Below are 24,603 nucleotides of genomic sequence, written 5' to 3' on the forward strand. Positions count from 1 at the left end.
TGACCACCAAGTATATGGTGGACCATGATTGATGGAGCTGGACCACGGCTTCCGTGAACGATCCATTATATGGAAACCGTAAAAGAAGTATATTCAAAATAGTTTTTAATGAGACATTTATGTTAAGGTCAAGGAGACATTTGGGTACAGATCCTCCTCAAATTTTTTCATTTGTTCCTTTCAAGGACGGACAAAAGTTCGAGTCACTTGTGTAGGGAATCGCTTAATTTCCGACTAGATTAATGATGGATATATAATCACGTGATTTGTCTCTGATCAAGAGATGTATCATTGCTGTACAGTGTCCCTGTCCATGGAGGAGCTTATGACCTTAACTCCTCAACTTGGGCTCATGACCTTACCTCCTCGCTTCATCCACCCTGTATGGTCACATTCATAGATGGACGCCTACCCGCGGATCTAGTACATCTGGGGGCTTTTGAAAGGAAACCCATTCAAACAATGGAGAATATAAAGTCTAGACTAGCTGCAGATGTTTTACTTGATCAGGTTTGGTCTTCAAAGATGACCATAAGGGTGTGGAATACCATAGATGTAGCCGGCAGGGCTCCCATAAAGTCTAAGAAGAAGACCGCTGCCCGTGTTAGACACATCCTTCTTCTATGGGCTTAACCTTCCAGTATATTTTTGAAACTGGTATAAGGAAACCAACAAAAAAAACCTTGGAGAACATACCATCTTCATGTAGATGTGGCAGCAGGTCAGATTTGGTCATTAGAAATTACACTAAGGGTGTACTAGCCATGGAAGGAACCAATGAATTAAATTTGGCCATGTCTTGGCTCTCATTTGGTGGTGAAGGACTTTTCTTCCTTCCTCATCCTGAGCCTTCCATCACATCATATCTTTGGTCTTGTGAAAAGAAACATCTACGTAGATGTCAGATGGTCAGATTTGGTCTTCTGAGATGAAAATAACGAGGGTGTAATAAGAGGCAACCATTGGAGTTGCAATGAGGGTTTTGGAGAAGATCACAACCCATTTTCAATGCATATTTGTTATCACTGGGTTATGAGGAACTAAGAAGAACGTCTACATGCTTCACACTGTGGAATATAGGGTTAGGTTAACCCTAACCCTTATGAAAGGAAACCCATATATACACTTTAGAGCAGTGTTCCCCAAGTCCGGTCCTCAAGAGCCACCAACAGGTCATGTTTTCAGGATTTCCTTAGTATTGCCCAGGTGATAATTGCATCACTTGGACAGGCAAGCATTCATTGACCTGTGCAATACTAAGGAAATCCTCAAAACATGACCTGTTGGTGGCTCTTGAGGACCGGAGTTTGGGAACACTGCTTTAGAGTATCCATGTAGGTTTTGTTACTGGTCAGATTTGGTCTACGGAGAGGACATCCTAGAGGGATGCCATCAAGAAGACTGTATCCCAATTCTCATTAGGTTTTCTATGGCACCACGGTATTATTAATCAGGGTAAGGAATAGGCCAGAGGAAAGACACAGGACCAAGCCTTTAATGACCTCGATGATAGGTTGTGGTGGTATCTACCAAAATCAGGACATGGCTTCCTTCAATATTATTTTTGGATCCAATTGAACAACTTTATTGACCAAAGTTCTAAAAAGGTTTATTCACGTCATCATAGATGGATATTGCTTTTAAAAAAACATGCCTCTTTTGTTTACATATTGTTGCCAAGGAGGCCGACCACCACGGATGTTAAACATGTGCAGTGCTTACAAGCTCTTCTCTATTGAGCTTGTAAGTGCTGCTCTGACACTGGCTGTGATCAATGGAGTGTCGGTAAGCTGCTGATCCCAACCTGCTTCAGTGCAGAGCTTAAAATTTAGACTGCAGCGGTGGTCGGTCTCCTAGGCAACAAAGCGTAATCAAAAGAAAAGTGTTAATATCTCAAGAACGGATACAAATTTTAATAAACCGTAAATAGCAAAATTGATTGTTTATCTGGATGTGAAGATGAGAATAACTCTTATAAATAGCATAGTTGATTCAATTTTAAGCAATTTAAAAAAAAAAAGTTCTCCAAAAGCCCGTCTGCAACCCATAACCCGATGCGGGGCGACCTAGACATGTAGGAAACATATTTTCTATCCTCAGCAAGTGGAGGTGATAATTTTCATGTTGTGTTTCTGTGTTGTAAGTGTGTGTTTGTCTTTCATTCCTACCCGACAACCCTCATTCCTTCCCTTCCCCCAAACCTTTCCCTCCCGCCTTCACCCCACAGAAGGGTTTTCCAGCGAGGGCGAACTTCTGGAAATAACGGAAATCAACCGACAGCAAGCTGGAGAGTACGAGTGCATCACGTCAAATGGAGTGTCCATGCCCGACAGCAAGAAAGTGATGATCACGGTCAACTGTGAGTACTGCATGCAAGTGACGCCGTTAAAGGGATCAGGGTAGGGGCCCGGCGCGTACTTGACTTTGATCAAAATTCTTTAAGCATTTTGATGATTCCAGGATATGCAAATTTAAGATGCGTCACATTTATGCCAGAGACTAAAATGGAGAATATTTTCGTCCCCAATTGATCATTTACTTTCTTTTTCGTCTTGTTGTATTCGTTGACTTTTTTGCGCCAAACTTTTCAAAATGGAGTATGTCGTTACAAAGCGCTTCCATAACTTTTTGTTCTCGTAAAATATTGCAGTCATCATATAATATTGAATTGTGCACTTACAATTGCTCATTTTTCCTTTCTACCCAGATAATTCTTCTCTTTTCCGTTAGGTCTATGACATCACGTGATTAATAACTGACGAGCTGAATCCTGTAGAAACAGGAGGTCAATTATTCCTGCATGAGTCATCACTCACTGCAAAAGTGACTGGTAGAGGGGAGGAGGGAACAGCTGGGTCAGGAGTTGTAGAGGGGAAAGATTAATGCAGGGGCCAGAGACTTCCTGTTTCTACATGGAGCAGAGAAAAGAGAAAAATTATCTGGGTAGAAAGGCAAAATGAGCAATTGTAATTACACAGTTCTGTATAATATGATGGCTGCAATATATTAAAGCAAATTGGAAGAAGAGCAAGTCGCGAAAGAAAAACAAAAAATACCAAAAAAAGGCAAAAAAAATCCCAGATGCACTAACAATTTTAGGTTTTCTGCTTTAATTAATGCCTGCTTTTTGTTTTGTTTTTTAAAGTTGGTACAACTGGAATAAAAAAGTGAAAACTTGCAACCTGCGTTACACAAAAAAATCGCAACCACTTTCTGCCCAATTTCAGCCAATTTTTTTAATTTATTTTTTTTAAATCCATTTTCATATATATTAATTTCCTTTGGGTATCACAGAGGCAAAAAAAATATTTTCATAAAATTCTCATTTTTTTTATTTTTTTTTATTTTAAGGCCCGAATGCTATCGCAGCGCAGGAGGGAAAATAAAACAAATGTATTATTTATAGAATGAGGGTCCATATTATGTGCCTGAAATCATAAAACGAAGCATAATGTGAAGGGAATGGCAGATATAAAAAACATAAAGCGCCGTTTTACAATAACCGGGTGAAGCAGCCGCAAACCCTCAACCATATATGTCAGGAAAAAGAGCAGAGACGCGGCTTTCGGAGGCAATAGATACCGGGCAGAATGGTCTCATTGGTAGATTTGTCTCTATCATACGTCAGAAAGCAGCAGTCGAAGGCAATCCCCGCGCTGAAAAACGGAGAGCACTTTGTGGCGTGCTGCTCTCGGGGGAAACCTATTAGGAGCATTAAGGAAATAAAAGTCCTAGTTACAATGTAAATATCATATTTTACTTCAAAGGCAAAAAAAAAAAACCCCGACGTATTCACACCGCGGGTGGAATCGGAAACGTACAAGACGAAATCAATAATTCAGCGAAACGTTAGAAAACACTGTAACATCAAAATCTGTGAGGGAATATCGCAATTGTGGAGCGTTCCCCTTTAAATTAAATCCAAAATCCCAAGTAATTCTGAGTCTTCATATTGGCACCGTCCTCTCTATATATGTAGGGGTTTTGGCCCTCAGAGAGAAGCAGGGCCCGAGGAAATAGGTAAAGTAGGTCCCTTCATTTTTCAAGCATTTTTTGTCATTTCAGTCCACAAAAATTTGTAATACCGCCATATAGCTCCAAGGTAATACTTCCGTATACATCTGATACAATACTGCCAAGATACCAGGATAATACTGCCATATACAGCTGATATAATAGCCAAAATAATCCTGCCACATACAGCTGATATAATACCAACAAGGCTTCAAAATAATACTGCCACGTACAGCTGATCTACTACCATTAAGGCTTCAAAATAATACTGCAACATGCAGCTTATATATTACCATCAAGGCTTCAAAATAATACTGCCACATACAGCTGATATAATACCATCAAGGCTTCAAAATAATACTGGCACATACAGCTGATATAATACCATCAAGGCTTCAAAATAATACTGCCACATAGAGCTGATATAATAATATCATCAAGGCTTCAAAATAATACTGTCACATTCAGCTGCTATAATACCATTAAGGCTTCAAAATAATACTGCCACATACAGCTGCTATAATACCATTAAGGCTTCAAAATAATACTGCCACATACAGCTTATATAATACCATTAAGGCTTCAAAATAATACTGCCACATACAGCTGATATAATACCATCAAGACTTCAAAATAATACTGCCACATAGAGCTGATATAATACCTTTAAGGCTTCAAAATAATACTGCCACATACAGCTGATATAATACCATCAAGACTTCAAAATAATACTGCCACATACAGCTGATATAATACCATCAAGGCATCAAAATAATACTGCCACCTACAGCTGATATAATACCATTAATGCTTCAAAATAATACTGCCACATACAGCTGATATAATACCAACAAGGCTTCAAAATAATACTGCCACATACAGCTGATCTACTACCATTAAGGCTTCAAAATAATACTGCAACATACAGCTTATATATTACCATCAAGGCTTCAAAATAATACTGCCACATACAGCTGATATAATACCATCAAGGCTTCAAAATAATACTGGCACATAGAGCTGATATAATACCTTTAAGGCTTCAAAATAATACTGCCACATACAGCTGATATAATACCATCAAGGCTTCAAAATAATACTGGCACATAGAGCTGATATAATACCAACAAGGCATCAAAATAATACTGCCACATACAGCTGATTTAACACCACTAAGACCCCAACTGATACAAAACTACTGAGATATACCATGATGATACTGCCATATACAACATATAATACAGCAAATATATAAAAAAAATACTGCCATACACAGCTAATGGAATATCACCAATACACCAGGATAATATTGCCCAATATAATTCAAATACCACCAAGACACCAAAATAATACTGCCATGTACAGCTGATATAGCATTACTGAGCTGCCAAGATTATACTGCCATATACAATATGAAGAAATGTTGCCAAATAAAGCCCATATACTACCACCAAGACAAGTACAGTATGATAATAATGCAATATACAGCTCATGTAATACCAATGAAATAATACGATAATACAGTAATTTTTTCAGACCACATAAGAACACAAGATGCCAAAATAATACCGCCATAAGCATCTTGCATATTAACACTGATATCAAGACAATACTGCTATACAGAGCCCAGAAAATGCCAACAAGACAGTATTAACTTATAGAGCAAACATATTACCGCCAAGATACAGAGATAATACTGCCAAACCCAGCCCACATAGAACCACCAGAATATCACAATAATAATGCAAAATCCACAATATACCACCAAGAAACTAACCTAATACTGCCATATACAGTCCAATTTCTACCAATATCAGTCACGTCATGCTACCTTAACGACCCCCACAATTCTGTAATTTAGACTGAAAGATAACCTAAATATTAGCGCCATACACTGCTAAACAATACTGGGCGGTTTGTTTCCTTCTGTGTTTTCCATCGTCTGGGGTCTTACAGTTAACGAGCCCTTGGCCATTGACTAGTGTGATGCAACCCTCTTAAAATCCACCTTCCATCTCTTGGGATTCTCCGAACATCCTCCTGAGATGGTCCCTATGGAATCTACCAAGTTAATAGATATTACTGGATTTTGCTTTTTCTGAGAAATCTCTGTACTAACCAACATGGGTAAAATTACATCTCCCACGTCGGCCAATGCAGCTTAGAGAGAAATGCCGCCATACACCCTGGTGAATATCTACCGGTCTATCGGGACTGTAAGGCTGATGTATCAGCAATGAGTCAAATTCTTCATTAACTCCATAAATATTTTTTTCCCCTTAGATCCTCCATTCTTCACCGATGTAAAGAACGCTCAGTCACCGATCGGGAAGCCTGCCGTCCTCCGTTGCCAAGCTTTAGCCGAGCCCCCGGCAGAGTTTGAATGGTATAAGGATGACAAACGGTGAGTATAAGAGGTGACAGACAATATTTTTTTCCTGATTCTTCGAGCTGGTGGAGAATCTATGCTCTATCAAAGTAAAATTTTGATGCTGACTTCTGTCCCCTCCTTCATTCAAATCCATCATTTTAGGGGTCTTTGGTTTTGTGTTGGTGCCCACGAAGGGTAGGCCACCATTTTGCTTGTTTTGTAGCATTAACGTGAGTGGGTGCCCTTGGGCCCTATATGCTTAACCATGGCGCTTGTCCAATCAAGAGTGTTACTATATATCTGGTGAAGTACTTTCAACTGATTAATTATCGCTTGATATTTATCCATACACAAAAACATCTTCAGCTTTCTCAACAACTTCACTCCCACCTAAGTTGATCGTTAATGGTTTAGCACCAGCCCAAACCCAACTTTGCCTTCAATTTCAATTTGACTATTCATGGTCAAATGCCACTCCATAGATAGCCTAACGCCATCCCAAATCCAACTTTATCTTGGGTTTCAAGTTGATCATTTATGGTCTAACACCACCCAAAACCCATTTTTGCCTTGGGCTGTCAATTAGATCATTCTTGTTCTAACACCACCCTAAATACAAATGTACCCTAGATTTCAAGTTGATCATTCAAAGATTAACAACACTCAACTCTTGGTTTACCAACACCCCAAATCCAACTTTGCTTTGGGTTACAAGTTGACACATAATGGTCTACCACAAGCTCAAACCCATCTTTGACTTGAATTTTAAGTTGACCTTTCATGGTCTAAGTTGGGTTTGGAGGTCTGGTAGGCCATGAAAGGTCAATTTTTAAACAAAGACGAGGTTGGGTTTGGGATGATGTGAAACAAAGAATGAGGTGGTATTAAAACATGAATGGTCAACTTGAAATCCAGCGCAAAGTTGGGTTTGAGGTAGTATTAGACCATGAATGGTCTATTTCAAACTTAAGAAACCCATGACAAAATTGGACTTGGGGTGGTTTTAGATCATTAATGGCGAACTTGAGACCCCAGTCAAACTTTTGCCCATTCATGGTTTAACATTACCCCAAATCCTACTTTGCCTTGTGTTACAACTTGACCACTCATGATCTACTATGACCCCAAACCTAACTTGGACCATAAGTAGTCAACTGGAAACTCAAGTCAAAATTGGTTTTGGGGTTGTGGTAGATCATGAATGGTCGAGTTAAAACCCAAGGCAAAGTTGGGTTTGGAGTGATGTTAAACCAAGAATGAGGTGGTGTTAGACCATGAATGACCAACTTGAAATCCAAGTCAAACATCACTCCATTCTTGGTTCAACATCTCCCCAAACTCAACTTTGCCTTGTGTTTCAAGTGGTCTTAGAAGAATTGTCTAGAGAGGTGGAGCCGATGACATTAAAATTCAATGTCTGACTCTAAATAGAATCAACCAAGAAAACTGTGAGTTCCTAGTGGGGTTAAGTGTATCTCGCCAATCACCATCCATCCTTACCTACAAAACATCTCCAACTTCTGTCTTCGGTTGATAAGTCCAAACTATAAGTCCTGCATGATTATTCTGTGATGATGACACCAGCTCCAATGACATTTTCTTTTCCTTCATCTCCTCATCTGACTGCCTCGGCCTCTCTCGACAGAGTGACTGCAGGAATGGAAGGTTTGAAGATCAAAAATGAGAGGACTTGGTCGGTGCTTCTGTTTTCAAATGTCACCTCAAGGAATTATGGGAATTACACATGCTTCGCATCCAATAAACTCGGCTCACATAACTCCAGCGTGCGACTACTCAGTAAGTAGAGTCATGGTATTTCTGCTTTTTATGATGATGGTTTTCTTGGCCAACCCCGGGATGGAGGAAACGTCTGTAACCGAGACCTAATTCAGAGGAAACAACCCGAGGGGCTGTGTCTAGCAGAGCGCTGAGGTGGAGACCACATCTCTGGAAATCCTATTACTCTAAAAGAAAATTATCATCTCCAGGTTTCATGAAACTTCACTGTTTTATGTTTTTTTTGCAGGGATAGTTATAATCCAATACTGTATTACAAAACCGGCTGGTGTTCGAATACTAGGGGGATTTTTCAGACTTAAAAACTTTTGAGAAGTTTGAGAACCTAAAAATAAGTTTTATATAAAGTAATTTTCTGTGTTCATCACCCACATTTTTAGCTTTTTGCAACACTCATTTATATATTCTTCAGAATTCAGAGTTAATAGAGACCCCCTAAAGTAATGCAGACCACACACCAGGCATCTAAATACAGACCTTAGACCCCCCAAAATAAAGATGTTTACGAAGACCCCAGAATAGACCCTTAAAGAAATGCAGACCCCAGACCATTTCCCTCAATCAAGATCTGGCAAAGGTATACAGACTTCAAACCATATCGCTTAAAGAAGAGTACACCCTACATCCACTAAATAAATGAAGACCACCTAAATGTACAAATTAGACCCTCTAAAGAAATGCAGAGCTCAGATAAGACTTGATAAAGCTTCTTAGACCCTAGAGCTACCCCCTTAAAGAAAAGAACCTCCAAAAAAAGGTAGACCAGACTTTCTAAAAAATACAGACCTCAGACTAGGGGGTAATGTAGATCCCAGACCAGACCTCCTAAAAATGCAGACCTCTGATCCCCTAAATTATTGTAGACCCCAGACCAGACCTCCTAAGAAATGGAGACCTCAGACCTCCTAAATTAAAGTAGAACCCAGACCTCCTAAAAAAAATTTAGACCTCAGACCCCCTAAAGTAATGCAGATCCCAGATCAGACCTCCTAAAACATGGAGACCTCAGACCCCCTAAATTAATGTAGATCTCAGACCAACCCCTTAAAAAATGGAGTCCTCCGACCTCCTAAATTAATGTAGATCTCAGACCAGAAATACTAAAAAATGTAGACCCCAGACCTCCTAAATTAATATAGACCCCAAACCTCCTAAAAAATGCAGACCTCAGATCCTCTAAATTAATGCAGATCTTAGACCAGACCTCCTAAAAAATGGAGACCTCAGACCTCCTTAATTAATGTAGATCTCAGACCAGACCTACTAAAAAATGGAGAACTCCGACCTCCTAAATTAATGTAGATCTCAGACCAGACCTCCTAAAAAATGTAGACCCCAGACCTCCTAAATTAATGTAGATCTCAGACCAGAACTACTAAAAAATGGAGAACTCCGACCTCCTAAATTAATGTAGATCTCAGACCAGACCTCCTAAATTAATGTAGACCCCAAACCTCCTAAAAAATGTAGACCTCAGACCCCCTAAAGTAATGCAGATCCCAGACCAGACTGATACAGACTCCAGACTAGACCCTTAAAAAACCGAAACACCAGACCAAAAATGGTAATGATATACAGCCCCCCAAAGCAGCGCCCCTTAAGAAAAACACATGCTAGTTTCTTTAGAGAAATGCTACCCCCCCAGGACAAACCCTGCAAAGATATATAGAAGAAAATGAAGACTAGACCGCCTAAAGAAAAATTGACCCATACACCAGACCTCCTAAAAATGCAGACCCCCTAAATAAATGCCCAAATTAGAAATATAGACATCAGATCACCAAAAAATGTAAATTCCAGACCTTAGACTGGACCCTATAATCTGATAGACCCCCAGATTAAGCCCTCTTAAGAAATGCAGACTCTACTGTCTGGAGTCTGAGGTTGTCATCTGCTTCCACAGACTCACTTTCCCAATATCTGTTGTTAGTCAGTCTCTACTGTAGTTCTGGTATTCTTTTCATGAACCAGAAGGATCAGGATGAGCATTATTTTAAGTCACAGGTTTGTAATTGTGAGTTTTAATGAAGATGTGTAATAACGTCAGCACTGCTGCATCTTTTCCAACTCCTGGAATTGCCCTTTAAGCAAGTGCTTAATATAGATATAATATAGTGCTTAATATAGAAGCCAGTAATCATCAGGGTTTCTTCCCCGCGCTCGGCATTTTGCGGAGTCTCTACCGACCGCTGATTAATTTTGAAGACAGTTCACATTTTGCATTCGCCATAAATCCCCCGTTGCTGATCTATATCCGCTGGCGAGGAATGCATCATCTCGGCAGCACGCGCCGCATGTGCCTATTGTGCTCTGAACTTCCATTCTTGTTCTCAGCGCAGATCTCAGAATTCCCTTCAGGTTCTAATTTTATTTATTTTCATGTTGAAGATTTGTTACATCAGTTTCGGAAAACAATAGTCACTGATAGAACGTGAGCGGAAACTGGCGCGCTGTGAATGTCAATGACGCCATTTCTATTCCACGAGTCGATGAGCGAGAAATTGTTTCTAGAAGTAGGATGATATACTGGGTTTTTTTTTTTTTTTTTTTAAACCCTATACAGTAAAATCCCAAAAATTCAGTTAGTGGTGACTGAATATTAGAATTTCTAGATTATCAAACTGACTTTACAGGGAACCTGTCAGGATGATTTTACTACTGAATCTAGAGTGGTCCATATGAATAGGTTACAGTTCAACAAGAAAAATGACACCACTCTTGTAAAAATCCGTGGTTCCAGTGCTGAGAAATCGAGCTTTAAAGCTTTGAACCACCTTGGGGGCGTGGCTTAACACTGGAAGTGCTCAGACACGCCCCCATAATTTACTTTCTGGTCAATTTGTATGTGGCTTCAAAGCTCAATTGTTCAGCGCTGTCACATCGGATTATTATAAGACAGGTATCGTTTTTATTGTTACATCAAGAGCTACGCAGCTATACTTCTAGTTTCAAGCGTAAAATTTCCCTTTAATTTACGAAATCCCTATTATCTAGTATCCAGTGGTTTGGAATTCATCTAATCCATCATTGGACTAAATATACATAATTTTTTGAATAATCTGATAGCCTGACACTGCTGGTCGATGGCAGGATAAGAAATTCAGGTGTATCTGTAAGCTCCTGGGCCCCAAGGCAAAATCTGCAATAGGGCCCCATGTACCGCATACTGTTGATAATTCTCTTTGGCTCCTCCAGGAACTAAGGCTTGACTTTGCTGGCTGCTTCTCCACCTTTAATAGCTCATTATTGCCAAATCTTCAAGAATATCTGGGAAGTTCTCCCAAAAAGTTAGACCTCCCAAGCTCCTAAAAAAAAAAAAGCCTTCAAAAACATGCTTGATGCTTCATCATGAGAAGGACCCCATCACCCAATCAAAAAGGGAATTCTGGGGTATACGGAGGTATCGCCTGCAAGAAGGGTGAGAAAAGAAATTGAGGAGCCTACCAGAAGATGACCACCAGTGCCGTCCATAGCTGTGCCTGCCGGGGCGTGATGGGATGCTCTTCAATATTGATGGACCCATTGCCCGTTTTTTGCTTCCATTATGTAATGAGGCTGCGGTCAGATCTCTAGCCGCCATCTTCCTCCTTCCCTCTGTGAATCATCAGTGGCACAGGCCTCCATAGCAGCGCGCCGGTTAACCCTGCTTGCCAGGAAATTGCAAACCTCCAGGCGTCGGCTTCTCCCAGACGGGCGCTCGCCTTAATATTTTCTCCATCCAATCAGTCATTTATGAGCCATCCTATTCCATTCCCTTTAAAATGTGAGAAATTCTCCTTGTGTGATTACTCGGCGAGCAGAATTTGTGGCAGTAATAACATCTCCTTTGCCATTCATTAGAACTGCTAATAGCCTTCTTCGCGCAGCCTGGGCCTGTGCCCGCGGGATACCGGCCTCTCTGTTTGTGTCGTATTTATTACATTGTAACTTCCAAGAATTACGGCACAATGTGGAGTGTGTGCGGAATAACCAGCACACAGGAGCTCACAATCTACGGCTGCTCTGAAGGCTTCACCGCCCCGGGGAAGACAACCAAGGTGGACCAGAAGACGCACATTGTCCTGGAAGATTGTCGAAGAGATCTGGTAAAACAGAACCCGACGGGCATCAGACTCCGCTGTAGGGTATGAGGGAATTCATACAGTCATAATTGGGGCCAGGCAGGTGCCAGATTATCAAATGTTCTGGATATGCAATAACCCATCTTATTTCATCACATACTGGAGGAATTCTGCCATTATTAGGACATTGTCTGTTGTGGACCTAGTTGGTCGGAGCCGGATTTGCACCCTAGATTGCAATGGTGCTGCTTCTTCTATTTTACGAATATTGATAGATAGAGAGATACGTATGTATGGTTGCAAAGATGGATGGAGGTAAAGATGGATGGACGCGAAGATGGATGGATGGACGCGAAGATGGATGGACGCGAAGATTGATGGACGCGAAGATTGATGAACACGAAGATGGATGAACACGAAGATGGATGGACATGAAGATGGATGGGCGAATGGACGCGAAGATGGATGGACGTGAAGATGGATGGACACAAAGATGCATGGATGCAAACATGGATGGGCAGACGCATGGACACAAAAATGGATGGACGGACGCATGGACGCAAAGATGGATGGACGGACGCAAAGATGGATGGACACCCCTGTATGATACATATGTGCACATGCTGCAGCAGCCGGTCTCTGCCTCCGTGTGATACATATGCGCACATTCTGCGGGCAGCCGGTCTCTGCCTGCGTGTGATACATACGTGCACATTCTGCAGGCAGCCTGTCTCTACCTCCGTGTGATACATACGTGCACATTCTGCGGCAGCCGGTCTCTACCTCCGTGTGATACATACATGCACATTCTGCAGGCAGCTGGTCTCTAGCTCTGTGTGATACATACATGCACATTCTGCAGGCAGCCTGTCTCTACCTCCGTGTGATACATACGTGCACATTCTGCAGCAGCCGGTCTCTAGCTCTGTGTGATACATACATGCACATTCTGCAGGCAGCTGGTCTCTACCTCCGTGTGATACATACGTGCACATTCTGCGGCAGCCGGTCTCTACCTCCGTGTGATACATATGTGCACATGCTATGGCAGCTGGTCTCTACCTCCGTGTGATACATATGCGCACATTCTGCTGCAGCCGGTCTCTACCTCTGTGTGATGCATACGTGCACATTCTGCGGCAGCCGATCTCTACCTCTGTGTGATACATACGTGCACATTCTGCGGCAGCCGGTCTCTACCTCTGTGTGATACATGCGTGCACATTCTGCGGCAGCCGGTCTCTACCTCTGTGTGATGCATACGTGCACATTCTGCGGCAGCCGGTCTCTACCTCTGTGTGATACATACGTGCACATTCTGCGGCAGCCGGTCTCTGCCTCCGTGTGATACATACGTGCACATGCTGCGGCAGCCGGTCTCTACCTCTGTGTGATACATATGCGCACATTCTGCGGGCAGCCGGTCTCTGCCTCCGTGTGATACATACGTGCACATTCTGCAGGCAGCTGGTCTCTACCTCCGTGTGATACATACGTGCACATGCTATGGCAGCCGGTCTCTATCTCCGTGTGATACATATGCGCACATTCTGCGGGCAGCCGGTCTCTGCCTCCGTGTGATACATACGTGCACATTCTGCAGGCAGCTGGTCTCTACCTCCGTGTGATACATACGTGCACATGCTATGGCAGCCGGTCTCTATCTCCGTGTGATACATATGCGCACATTCTGCTGCAGCCGGTCTCTACCTCTGTGTGATGCATACGTGCACATTCTGCGGCAGCCGATCTCTACCTCTGTGTGATACATACGTGCACATTCTGCGGCAGCCGGTCTCTACCTCTGTGTGATACATGCGTGCACATTCTGCGGCAGCCGGTCTCTACCTCTGTGTGATGCATACGTGCACATTCTGCGGCAGCCGGTCTCTACCTCTGTGTGATACATACGTGCACATTCTGCGGCAGCCGGTCTCTGCCTCCGTGTGATACATACGTGCACATGCTGCGGCAGCCGGTCTCTACCTCTGTGTGATACATATGCGCACATTCTGCGGGCAGCCGGTCTCTGCCTCCGTGTGATACATACGTGCACATTCTGCAGGCAGCTGGTCTCTACCTCCGTGTGATACATACGTGCACATGCTATGGCAGCCGGTCTCTATCTCCGTGTGATACATATGCGCACATTCTGCTGCAGCCGGTCTCTACCTCTGTGTGATACATACGTGCACATGCTGCGGCAGCCGGTCTCTACCTCCGTGTGATACATACGTGCAAATGCTGCGGCAGCCGGTCTCTACCTCTGTTTGATACATACGTGCATATTCTGCGGCAGCCTGTCTCTACCTCTGTGTGATACATACGTGCACATTCTGTGGCAGCCGGTCTCTACCTCTGTGTGATACATACGTGCACATTCTGCGGCAGCCGGTCTCTACCTCCATGTGATACATATGTGCACATGCTGCGGCAGCCGGTCTCTACCTCCGTGTGATACATACCTGCATGCAGCGCCCCAGAGATCTGGTCGTTGCAGTATGACACTCTGCCAGTAAGGGGAGTGATGGTACGTCTGATGGCACTGAAGGAATTCTCCTGACCAGGTATCACCAGCACACATTACACTTCACACTCCGGCCACTAGGGGGAGAAAAAGGCTTTATTTATTGGGCCACTCCTCACACTGGTAAAACTAGGGGCTGGGGAGGAAGTTAGTCAGAAGCTGACTGGGTTGGATTCAGGCAACATCCCGTGGCAGGGGGTGTTGCGGGGAGAAGACACAGGGGGGTCCCTGTCAGGCATGGGAACCTGGCAGGTGCCTAGCGAACAGAACGTTACGGAACCGCGCCTGCACCTCCTTGCGGCGGTATCCTAAGAAAGAGATAAGAAGGGAAGGATATTGTGGAACAGTGTAAAAGAGATCAAGCACCAAGGAGAGCCAGTAGGAGTCGTGCCGTGAGACCGAGGCAACATCCTACTGAGGCACGTAGCCGGTGGCCGGAACACCGCGGGAGTAACTGACTTCAGGCCTTACTTCAAACTCTGCAGGACAGTTAATTATAGGTTGGCTGTCTACCTTAAATTTCCTAAGAAGACATAGGGGGCAACATTGGGAGAGGGGCGTCTCTAGGGTCCCGGAAGACCTCCAAGCCTTCCCGTCATACGGGTGCGTCCTAGCCAAAACATACCTGAGGGATGAGAAACTAGTAACATCTGGAACTAAAGAGAGAGCTGTAGAGAACGAACAAAGGAGAACAGCAGTTGTGAGGACTATTCCGAATGCTGAGCAGGGAAGCACTACAACACACAGGCGCTATTGGTAGGCAACGATTTCCATCTGCGAGGGAAACTCTGGATGTGCCCATTGGACTGGCCGGTCTCTGATAGCCCTGTTAAGCGTGCTCTGGATTGAGGATCCTGAAGTCTTCAGTAAAGAGGTAAAGAGACTGCAACCCTGTGCCCTCGTTATTGACTGCACCTCACACCATCACCATCTACCTTACTGGGAAGCCCTGGGGACATACTTCACCTGTGGGAAGGTATTCCATCCAGCTGCCATTCCATCACCCCAGCGGACCCCATAGCAGCGTCGGTCACCCTGACCGAACACCACAGGTGGCGTCACGAACCCCTGACAGACTGTACCACCACCTTTATTGGACGCCCCTTAGCAGGGTCGCGGACTGGGTCTAGCCACCGTGACAGCCTCAGAACCGAACCAGAGAGGCCCGGTACCGAAACGCGTGGCCCTGTGTCTGGGGGCGATACATGCACATTCTGCGGCAGCCGTTCTCTACCTCTGTGTGATACATACGTGCACATTCTGCGGCAGCCGGTCTCTACCTCTGTGTGATACATATGTGCACATTCTGCGGCAGCCGGTCTCTACCTCCTTGTGATACATATGTGCACATTCTGCGGCAGCCGGTCTCTACCTCTGTGTGATACACACGTGCACATTCTGCGGCAGCCGGTCTCTACCTCCTTGTGATACATACGTGCACATGCTGCGGCAGCCGGTCTCTACCTCTGTGTGATACATACGTGCACATTCTGCGGCAGCCGGTCTCTACCACCGTGTGATACATACGTGCACATGCTGCGGCAGCCGGTCTCTACCACCGTGTGATATATATGTGCACATGCTGCGGCAGCCGGTCTCTACCACCGTGTGATACATACGTGCACATTCTGCGGCAGCCGGTCTCTACCTCTGTGTGATACATACGTGCACATTCTGCGGCAGCCGGTCTCTACCTCATTGTGATACATACGTGCACATGCTGCGGCAGCCGGTCTCTACCACCGTGTGATACATACGTGCACATGCTGCGGCAGCCGGTCTCTACCACCGTGTGATACATACGTGCACATGCTGCGGCAGCCGGTCTCTACCACCGTGTGATACATACGTGCACATGCTGCGGCAGCCGGTCTCTACCTCCGTGTGATACATATGTGCAGGACGTCTCCATTATGGAGCACTTATAACACATAAATAAATAATCAGAAGACGTGCCACCCAGGGACGCCTCTAACATATGGAAAATTCGCTGCTCTTGGAAGAAAACCAGACGACTCCTCCTGATTCTTATGGGAGAATTTACGTCCATATGTTTCCGGGGATTAGCTTGTTCTTTAAGCGATTCCCACAAGTCGTCTGCGACCGACAAAACATAAACACATGAAAAGAACATATCAGACGGCACAGCTGATACAATGTAGCCTAATTCTGGCCTTCCGCTTTCGTATTCCTGGAGGCGCAGATGTGCTCTTCTGTCTATAGAGCACTGCTCATCCTGAGCCCCCTGGTTCAAACATAGCATTTTTAGCAGTGGCGTAGCTTCCCATGCAGAGCGCAGCAGCCAATGACAAACTCGCCTCCACTGCTGAAATTTTCTCATACTGTCCCCTATGAAATCCCGACCGCTGCAAATATTGTAATACACTGGAAGATTTTACATAATTTTCTAAACCTGACAAAAGGTAGACGTAGGACTGAGCCTAGGGCTAAGTTTAGAGCTAGTGTTAGGGCTAGGACTAAGGTTAAGGTAAGGCCTAGGGAAATAAAATAGTTAAATAAAAAAAGAAATAAAAATGTATGGATTTTATAATTTTATTTTTTGAACTACGATGTAAAATAGTTGTGTAAAAATGCAATAAGAATTAATATATATAATATAAATATTGAATTTTGTTGCATTTCAATATAACTATTTTTATAATATGGTAAATAAAAGATACATAAAATGGAATAAAATTCAATAAAAATTAATAGATTAATATTGCATTTTATGTATTTTGTATGTATTATAATTTAAAATCGTTAAATTAAAATGAATTAAGAATTTATATATGTATCTATATAAACCTAAATGTTTATTGCATTTTTTGCATTTCTATATAATTATTTTATGTTATAGTACGTAAAATTCAATAAAAAAATATATAATTTATATTTTATTGAATTGTATTATTTTAGATTAAGCTTATATACATATACCATTTCTATTATATATTATTTATATGTTATATATTATGTATATATATTGCATATTCAAAACAATTTCATATTATATTTATATATCTCTATATATGTGTTATATATAAATTATAAAAATATATATTAAGTTTTATTGCATTTTTATAGAACTATTTTATTACCCTAGCCTTGACCCTAGTTTTAGTTCTAGCCCTAGCTTTAGTTCTAGCTCTAACACTAGCTTTAGTTCAAGCCATAACCCTAGCTTTAGTGCTATCCCTAACCCTAGCTTTAGACCTATCCCTAACCCTAACTTTAGTCCTAGCCCTAATCTATGTTTATTCCTAGCCCTACCCTAGCTTTGATCCTAGCCCTAACTCTAGCTTTAGTCCTAACCCTGACCCTAGCTTTTCTTCTAGCCCTAATACTAACTTTAGTCCTAGCCCTATACTAGCTTTAGTCCTAGCCCTAATCTTAGCTTTAGTCCTAGCCCTAACCATAACTTTAGTCCTAGCCCTACCCTAGCTTTAGTCCTAGCCCTAATCTAGGTTTATTCCTAGCCCTACCCTAGCTTTGATCCTAGCCCTAACTCTAGCTTTAGTCCTAACCCTAGCTTTTCTTCTAACCCTAATACTAACTTTAGTCCTAGCCCTATACTAGCTTTAGTCCTAGCCCTACCCTAGCTTTAGTCCTAGCCCTAATTTTAGCTTTTGTTCTAGCCCTAACCCTAGCTTTGGTCCTAGCCCTAACCCTAGCTTTTCTTCTAGCCCTAATACTAACTTTAGTCCTAGCCCTATACTAGCTTTAGTCCTAGCCCTAATCCTAGCCTTAGTCCTAGCCCCAACCTTAACTTTAGTCCTATCCCTAACCATAACTTTAGTCCTAGCCCTACCTTAGCTTTAGTCCTAGCCCTAATCTAGGTTTATTCCTAGCCCTACCCTAGCTTTGATCCTAGCCCTAATTCTAGCTTTAGTCCTAACCCTAACCCTAGCTTTTCTTCTAACCCTAATACTAACTTTAGTCCTAGCCCTACACTAGCTTTAGTCCTAGCCCTAATTTTAGCTTTTGTTCTAGCCCTAACCCTAGCTTTGGTCCTATCCCTAACCCTAGCTTTAGTCCTAGCCCTACCCTAACAATGTATTATAGCAATGTATAAATTATTTTTTCTTGCATTGTATTTTAATCTCAGCATAAATTTGAATACATTAGAAGGTCAAATGTCAAACAATAATTACATCAATATCTTCTTAAATTCCAGTACATGTGATTGGGGGAATTAAGGGTTCAATACTGAACTGGTGGAAGGAAGTTGGGGCTTGCTAGTGGTCCATGGGTTAGAGGGTGAAAATGCTTGCCCTGCCGTGGTCGCTGGCAGACCACTGCACCACTGCCCTCCAGTATCCTAGTAAAGACTGATCCAAATAAAATGCCGGGGATTTTGCATGGATTGACCATAAGCACAGATAGAGGGAGTAGTGATATAATCCATATCATATAAATGACCACAGTACAATAATAAGATATTACTGGTGGATGTAATGACTGCGGCCAGTGACCTGACTTCTGCACTTCTTGCATAGAACAGGCAATGTATGGATTTCTCTGTAGGCAATAAAATAGCAATTACTCCACTAAATTAACTAATAAATCAGGTCCTTAGCCCAAGACCCGGACAACGCGTTGCTTCCATCAACGATATCGCGGCGAAAAAAAAACATCGCCGCAATGATTTACAACACACATAAAACCATAACGAAGAGCATCAGTCACCGCACATGCAAGGACATTAGCATAAATCAATTTATCAATGGAATCATCCAGATTTAAGGAGTTAAATATGTAAATGACTCAATCGCAGAGATCACGTGAGGATGACGATGTCACGCGTTTCGGAATCTCCGAAGAAAATCTCATCCTGTCCTATTTATTATTAACTGATCTTCATTTAAAGGGATTGTCCATTTCAATAATGGTCGATGTCAATACCGAATATTGGGATCGACTGTCTTCAAAAAAAAAAAAAAACCATTATTCTCTGAATGTTCTCCAGCAGGGGGTGATACAAAAATAAAAGGTATGAAACAAAATCTCTCCAGTTATATAATTTCCAATTTATATATTTTTTCTATTTTTATTTATATACTTTTTTTTAGGCTCTGTTACTTTAGTGGATGCAATTGCTGTTTCAAAGTACAACAACTATCTCCTAAATTTAAAGAATTCTTTCTTAGGAGGAAAAACTGCAACATATTCCCTACAGCGGCCACTAGTGGCATGTTGCAGTACTGCATGCTGGCTATGACTGTGAAGGAGCGCCTATATAATACATTTATAAAATTGGTGCAACTTTTATCCATTGCATTTACCTGTTTCCTCATATAGTCCTCTAGTCCTTCAGTGTGTGAATGCTGTAAGTTTGCCTGCAGTCCCATGTAAAAACATAATTTGTGCCAAATGACAAGTCTAACTCCAGTGTAAGGGGATTAAGAAGTGAAGGGAGACATATAACACTGTTTTAAAGCTGACTATCTGTAGGCGAACACCGCCAACTGCCGGTCACAGTGAAAATAAAGAAAGAATTATAGTAGTAGGAACCCAAAGAGTGAAGGTGCATGTTCCCGGGGAAGAGATTGAAGATGACACCAGGTCAAGTGACACTTGTGTCGCACTTACTAATTATGAAAGGCCTGGTCAGGCCGAGATGGAAGAAGAACCTGGATCAGCAGGACAGGTTGTGTGGCTGCAAGATGGGCTTATAGCCACCATCACCACAGAAGAGTCAGAGAACGGTCAGATGCTGGAGAAACCCTGAGCTGTGAGGAAAATCTGTGCCCGTAAGCAGCGTCAGTAGAAGACCATAAGCAGCGCCAGTAGAAGACCATGACCAACGTCAGGAGAAGACCATAATGAACGCTAGTAAAAGACCATAAGCCGCAACAGTAAGAAACCGTAAGCAGTGCCAGTAGAAGACCGTAAGCAGTGCCAGTAGAAGACAGTGACCAGCAGAAGACCATAAGCAGTGCTGGTAGAAGACTGTAAGCCGCGCCCATAGAAGACAGTAAGCAGTGCAGGTAGAAGACCATGACCAGTGCCAAGTGTCAGTAGAAGACCATGACTAGTGCCAATAGAAGACCATAAGCAGCACCAGTAGAAGACCGTAAGCAGTGCCAGTAGAAGACCATGAACAGTGACCAGCAGAAGACCATAAGCAGCGCTAGTAGAAGACTGTAAGCCACGCCCATAGAAGACCATAAGCAGTGCCAGTAGAAGACCATAAGCAGTGCCAGTAGAAGACCATAATCAGAACCAGTAGAAGACCGTAAGCAGTGCCAGTAGAAGACCATAAGCAGTGGCAGTAGAAGACCATGACCAATGTCAGGAGAAGATCATAATGAACGCTAGTAAGAGCGTAAGCCGCAACAGTAAGAAACCGTAAGCAGTGCCAGTAGAAGACTGTAAGCAGTGCCAGCAGAAGACAGTTACCAGCAGAAGACCATAAGCAGCGCTAGTAGAAGACAGTAAGCACTGCAGGTAGAAGACCATGACCAGTGCAAAGTGCTAGTAGAAGACCATGACTAGTGCCAATAGACGACCATAAGCAGCACCAGTAGAAGGCAGTAAGCAGTGCCAGTAGAAGACCATAAGCAGTGCCAGTAGAAGACAGTAACCAGCAGAAGACCATAAGCAGCGCTAGTAGAAGACTGTAAGACGCGCCCATAGAAGACCATAAGCAGCGTCAGTAGAAGACCATGACTAGTGCCAGTAGAAGACCATAAGCAGCACCAGTAGAAGACCATAAGCAGTGCCAGTAGAAGACCGTAAGAAGTGCCAGTAGAAGATAGTGACCAGCAGAAAACCATAAGAAGCGCTAGTAGAAGACTATAAGCTGTGCCCATAAAAGACCGTAAGCAGTGCCAGTAGAAGACCATAAGCAGTGCCAGTAGAGCACCATGACTTGTGCCAGTAGACCATAATCAGAACCAGTAGAAGACCATAAGCAGCGCCAGTAAAAGACCATGACCAATGTCAGGAGAAGACCATAATGAACACTAGTAAAAGACCGTAAGCCGCAACAATAAGAAACCGTAAGCAGTGCCAGTAGAAGACCGTAAGCAGTGCCAGTAGAAGACAGTGACCAGCAGAAGACCATAAGCAGCGCTAGTAGAAGACTGTTAGCTGCGCCCATAGAAGACCATAAGCAGCGTCAGTAGAAGACCATGACTAGTGCCAGTAGAAGACCATAAGCAGCACCAGTAGAAGACCGTAAGCAGTGCCAGTAGAAGACCATAAGCAGTGCCAGTAGAAGACCGTAAGAAGTACCAGTAGAAGATAGTGACCAGCAGAAGACCATAAGAAGCGCTACTAGAAGACTATAAGCTGTGCCCATAAAAGACCGTAAGCAGTGCCAGTAGAAGACCATAAGCAGTGCCAGTAGAGGACCATGACCAACGTCAGGAGAAGACCGCAATGAATGCTAGTAAAAGATTGTAAGCCGCAACAGTAAGAAACCGTAAGCAGTGCCAGTAGAAGACCATAAGCAGCGTCAGTAGAAGACCATGACCAGTGCCAAGTGCCAGTAGAAGACCATGACTAGTGCCAATAGAAGACCATAAGCAGAACCAGTAGAAGACCGTAAGCAGTGCCAGTAGAAGACCATAAGTAGTGCCAGTAGAAGACAGTGACCAGCAGAAGACCATGAGCAGTGCCAGTAGAAGACCATAAGCAGCGTCAGTAGAAGACCATGACCAGTGCCAGGAGAAGACCATGACTAATGCCAGTAGAAGACCATAAGCAGCACCAGTAGAAGACCATAAGCAGTGCCAGTAGAAGACCATAAGCAGTGCCAGTAGAAGACCATAAGCAGCGTCAGTAGAAGATCATGACTAGTGCCAGGAGAAGACCATGATTAGTGCCAGTAGAAGACCATAAGCAGCACCAGTAGAAGACTGTAAGCAGTGCCAGTAGAAGACCGTAAGCAGTGCAAGTAGAAGACTGTAAGCAGTGCCAGTAGAAGACAGTAAGCAATGCCAGTAGAAGACCGTAAGCAGTGCCAGCAGAAGACAGTTACCAGCAGGAGACCATAAGCAGCGCTAGTAGAAGACTGTAAGCCGCGCTCATAGAAGACAGTTAGCACTGCAGGTAGAAGACCATGACCAGTGCAAAGTGCTAGTAGAAGACCATGACTAGTGCCAATAGACGACCATAAGCAGCACCAGTAGAAGGCCGTAAGCAGTGCCAGTAGAAGACCATAAGCAGTGCCAGTAGAAGACAGTAGCCAGCAGAAGACCATAAGCAGCGCTAGTAAAGACTGTAAGCCTTGCCCATAGAAGACCATAAGCAGCGTCAGTAGAAGACCATGACTAGTGCCAGTAGAAGACCATAAGCAGCACCAGTAGAAGACCGTAAGCAGTGCCAGTAGAAGACCGTAAGAAGTGCCAGTAGAGGACCATGACTTGTGCCAGTAGACCATAATCAGAACCAGTAGAAGACCATAAGCAGCGCCAGTAAAAGACCATGACCAATGTCAGGAGAAGACCATAATGAACGCTAGTAAAAGACCGTAAGCCGCAACAGTAAGAAACCGTAAGCAGTGCCAGTAGAAGACCGTAAGCAGTGCCAGTAGAAGACAGTGACCAGCAGAAGACTATAAGCAGCGCTAGTAGAAGACTGTTAGCTGCGCCCATAGAAGACAGTAAGCAGTGCAGGTAGAAGACCATGACCAGTGCCAAGTGCCAGTAGAAGACCATGACTAGTGCCAATAGAAGACCATAAGCAGAACCAGTAGAAGACCGTAAGCAGTGCCAGTAGAAGACCGTAAGTAGTGCTAGTAGAAGACAGTGACCAGCATAAGACCATAAGCAGTGCCAGTAGAAGACCATGAGCAGCGTCAGTAGAAGACCATGACCAGTGCCAGTAGAAGACCATGACTAGTGCCAGTAGAAGACCATAAGCAGCACCAGTAGAAGACCATAAGCAGTGCCAGTAGAAGATCATAAGCAGTGCCAGTAGAAGACCATAAGCAGCGTCAGTAGAAGACCATGACCAGTGCCAGGAGAAGACCATGATTAGTGCCAGTAGAAGACCATAAGCAGCACCAGTAGAAGACTGTAAGCAGTGCCAGTAGAAGACCGTAAGCAGTGCAAGTAAAAGACTGTAAGCAGTGCCAGTAGAAGACCGTAAGCAATGCCAGTAGAAGACCGTAAGCAGTGCCAGAAGAAGACCATAGCAGTGCCAGTAGAAGACTGTAAGCAGTGCCAGTAGAAGACCGTAAGCAGTGCCAGTAGAAGACCGTAAGCAGTGCCAGTAGAAGACTGTAAGCAGTGCCAGTAGAATACTGTGACCAACACCAGTAGAAGACTATAAGCAGCACCAGTCGAAGACCGTGACCAGATCCAAACCAAGCTTGGGAGATGATCCAGCTGTAGCAGGGAGGACCTTTTGGCCCTTACTTCCTTCATAGACGTACGGTACAGGTTGTGGACTGGGGCCGTGCTTCAGGGAACAGAGATGGCCAGTGCGATGAGCACACCATATACCCAGTGACTCGTATATCTAGAACTTGCAGCCTAACGGGAAATACCAGTGACCCCCACACTTGGGCCAGTGTAACAATCAGAGCTTGCACCGCTGTGTTCTCCTAGTGTCACAGTATACTGTAGTGACCCTGTTACTGTTCCCTGCAATATCCTGGGTACTTGCATCTATATACTTATAAATGGATTTTCGGTGTTAGTGAAGCACATAGTATTGGTTAAGTCCCTCTGACTCCTCATTCTGCGCTGTGGCATCCAAACGACATGTTTACACCGGTGCTGCTTAAAGTTTAGCTCCACATCGTCCAACCATAGGTTTGTGTTTAAATGAACTCTAATCTACTGCCCCCTAATTTAAAGCGACTCCAGCCTTATGAGTCC

At 43.5% G+C, this 24,603-nt stretch overlaps 1 protein-coding gene across 1 annotated transcript in view; it reads left to right on the forward strand.

Annotated features, from left to right (window-relative positions):
• The window catches only part of IGLON5 (IgLON family member 5), a 429,206-nt gene that overhangs the window by 380,842 nt on the left and 23,761 nt on the right, over positions 1 to 24,603 (forward strand). Inside the window, 3 exon segments of the mRNA XM_069742152.1 lie at positions 2,228 to 2,359; positions 6,298 to 6,418; positions 8,031 to 8,182. Of these exon segments, the coding sequence (XP_069598253.1) occupies positions 2,228 to 2,359; positions 6,298 to 6,418; positions 8,031 to 8,182 (405 nt within the window).

The sequence above is a fragment of the Ranitomeya imitator genome, chromosome 10, assembly GCF_032444005.1.
Source record: "Ranitomeya imitator isolate aRanImi1 chromosome 10, aRanImi1.pri, whole genome shotgun sequence".
NCBI classification, from domain to species: Eukaryota; Metazoa; Chordata; class Amphibia; order Anura; family Dendrobatidae; genus Ranitomeya; species Ranitomeya imitator.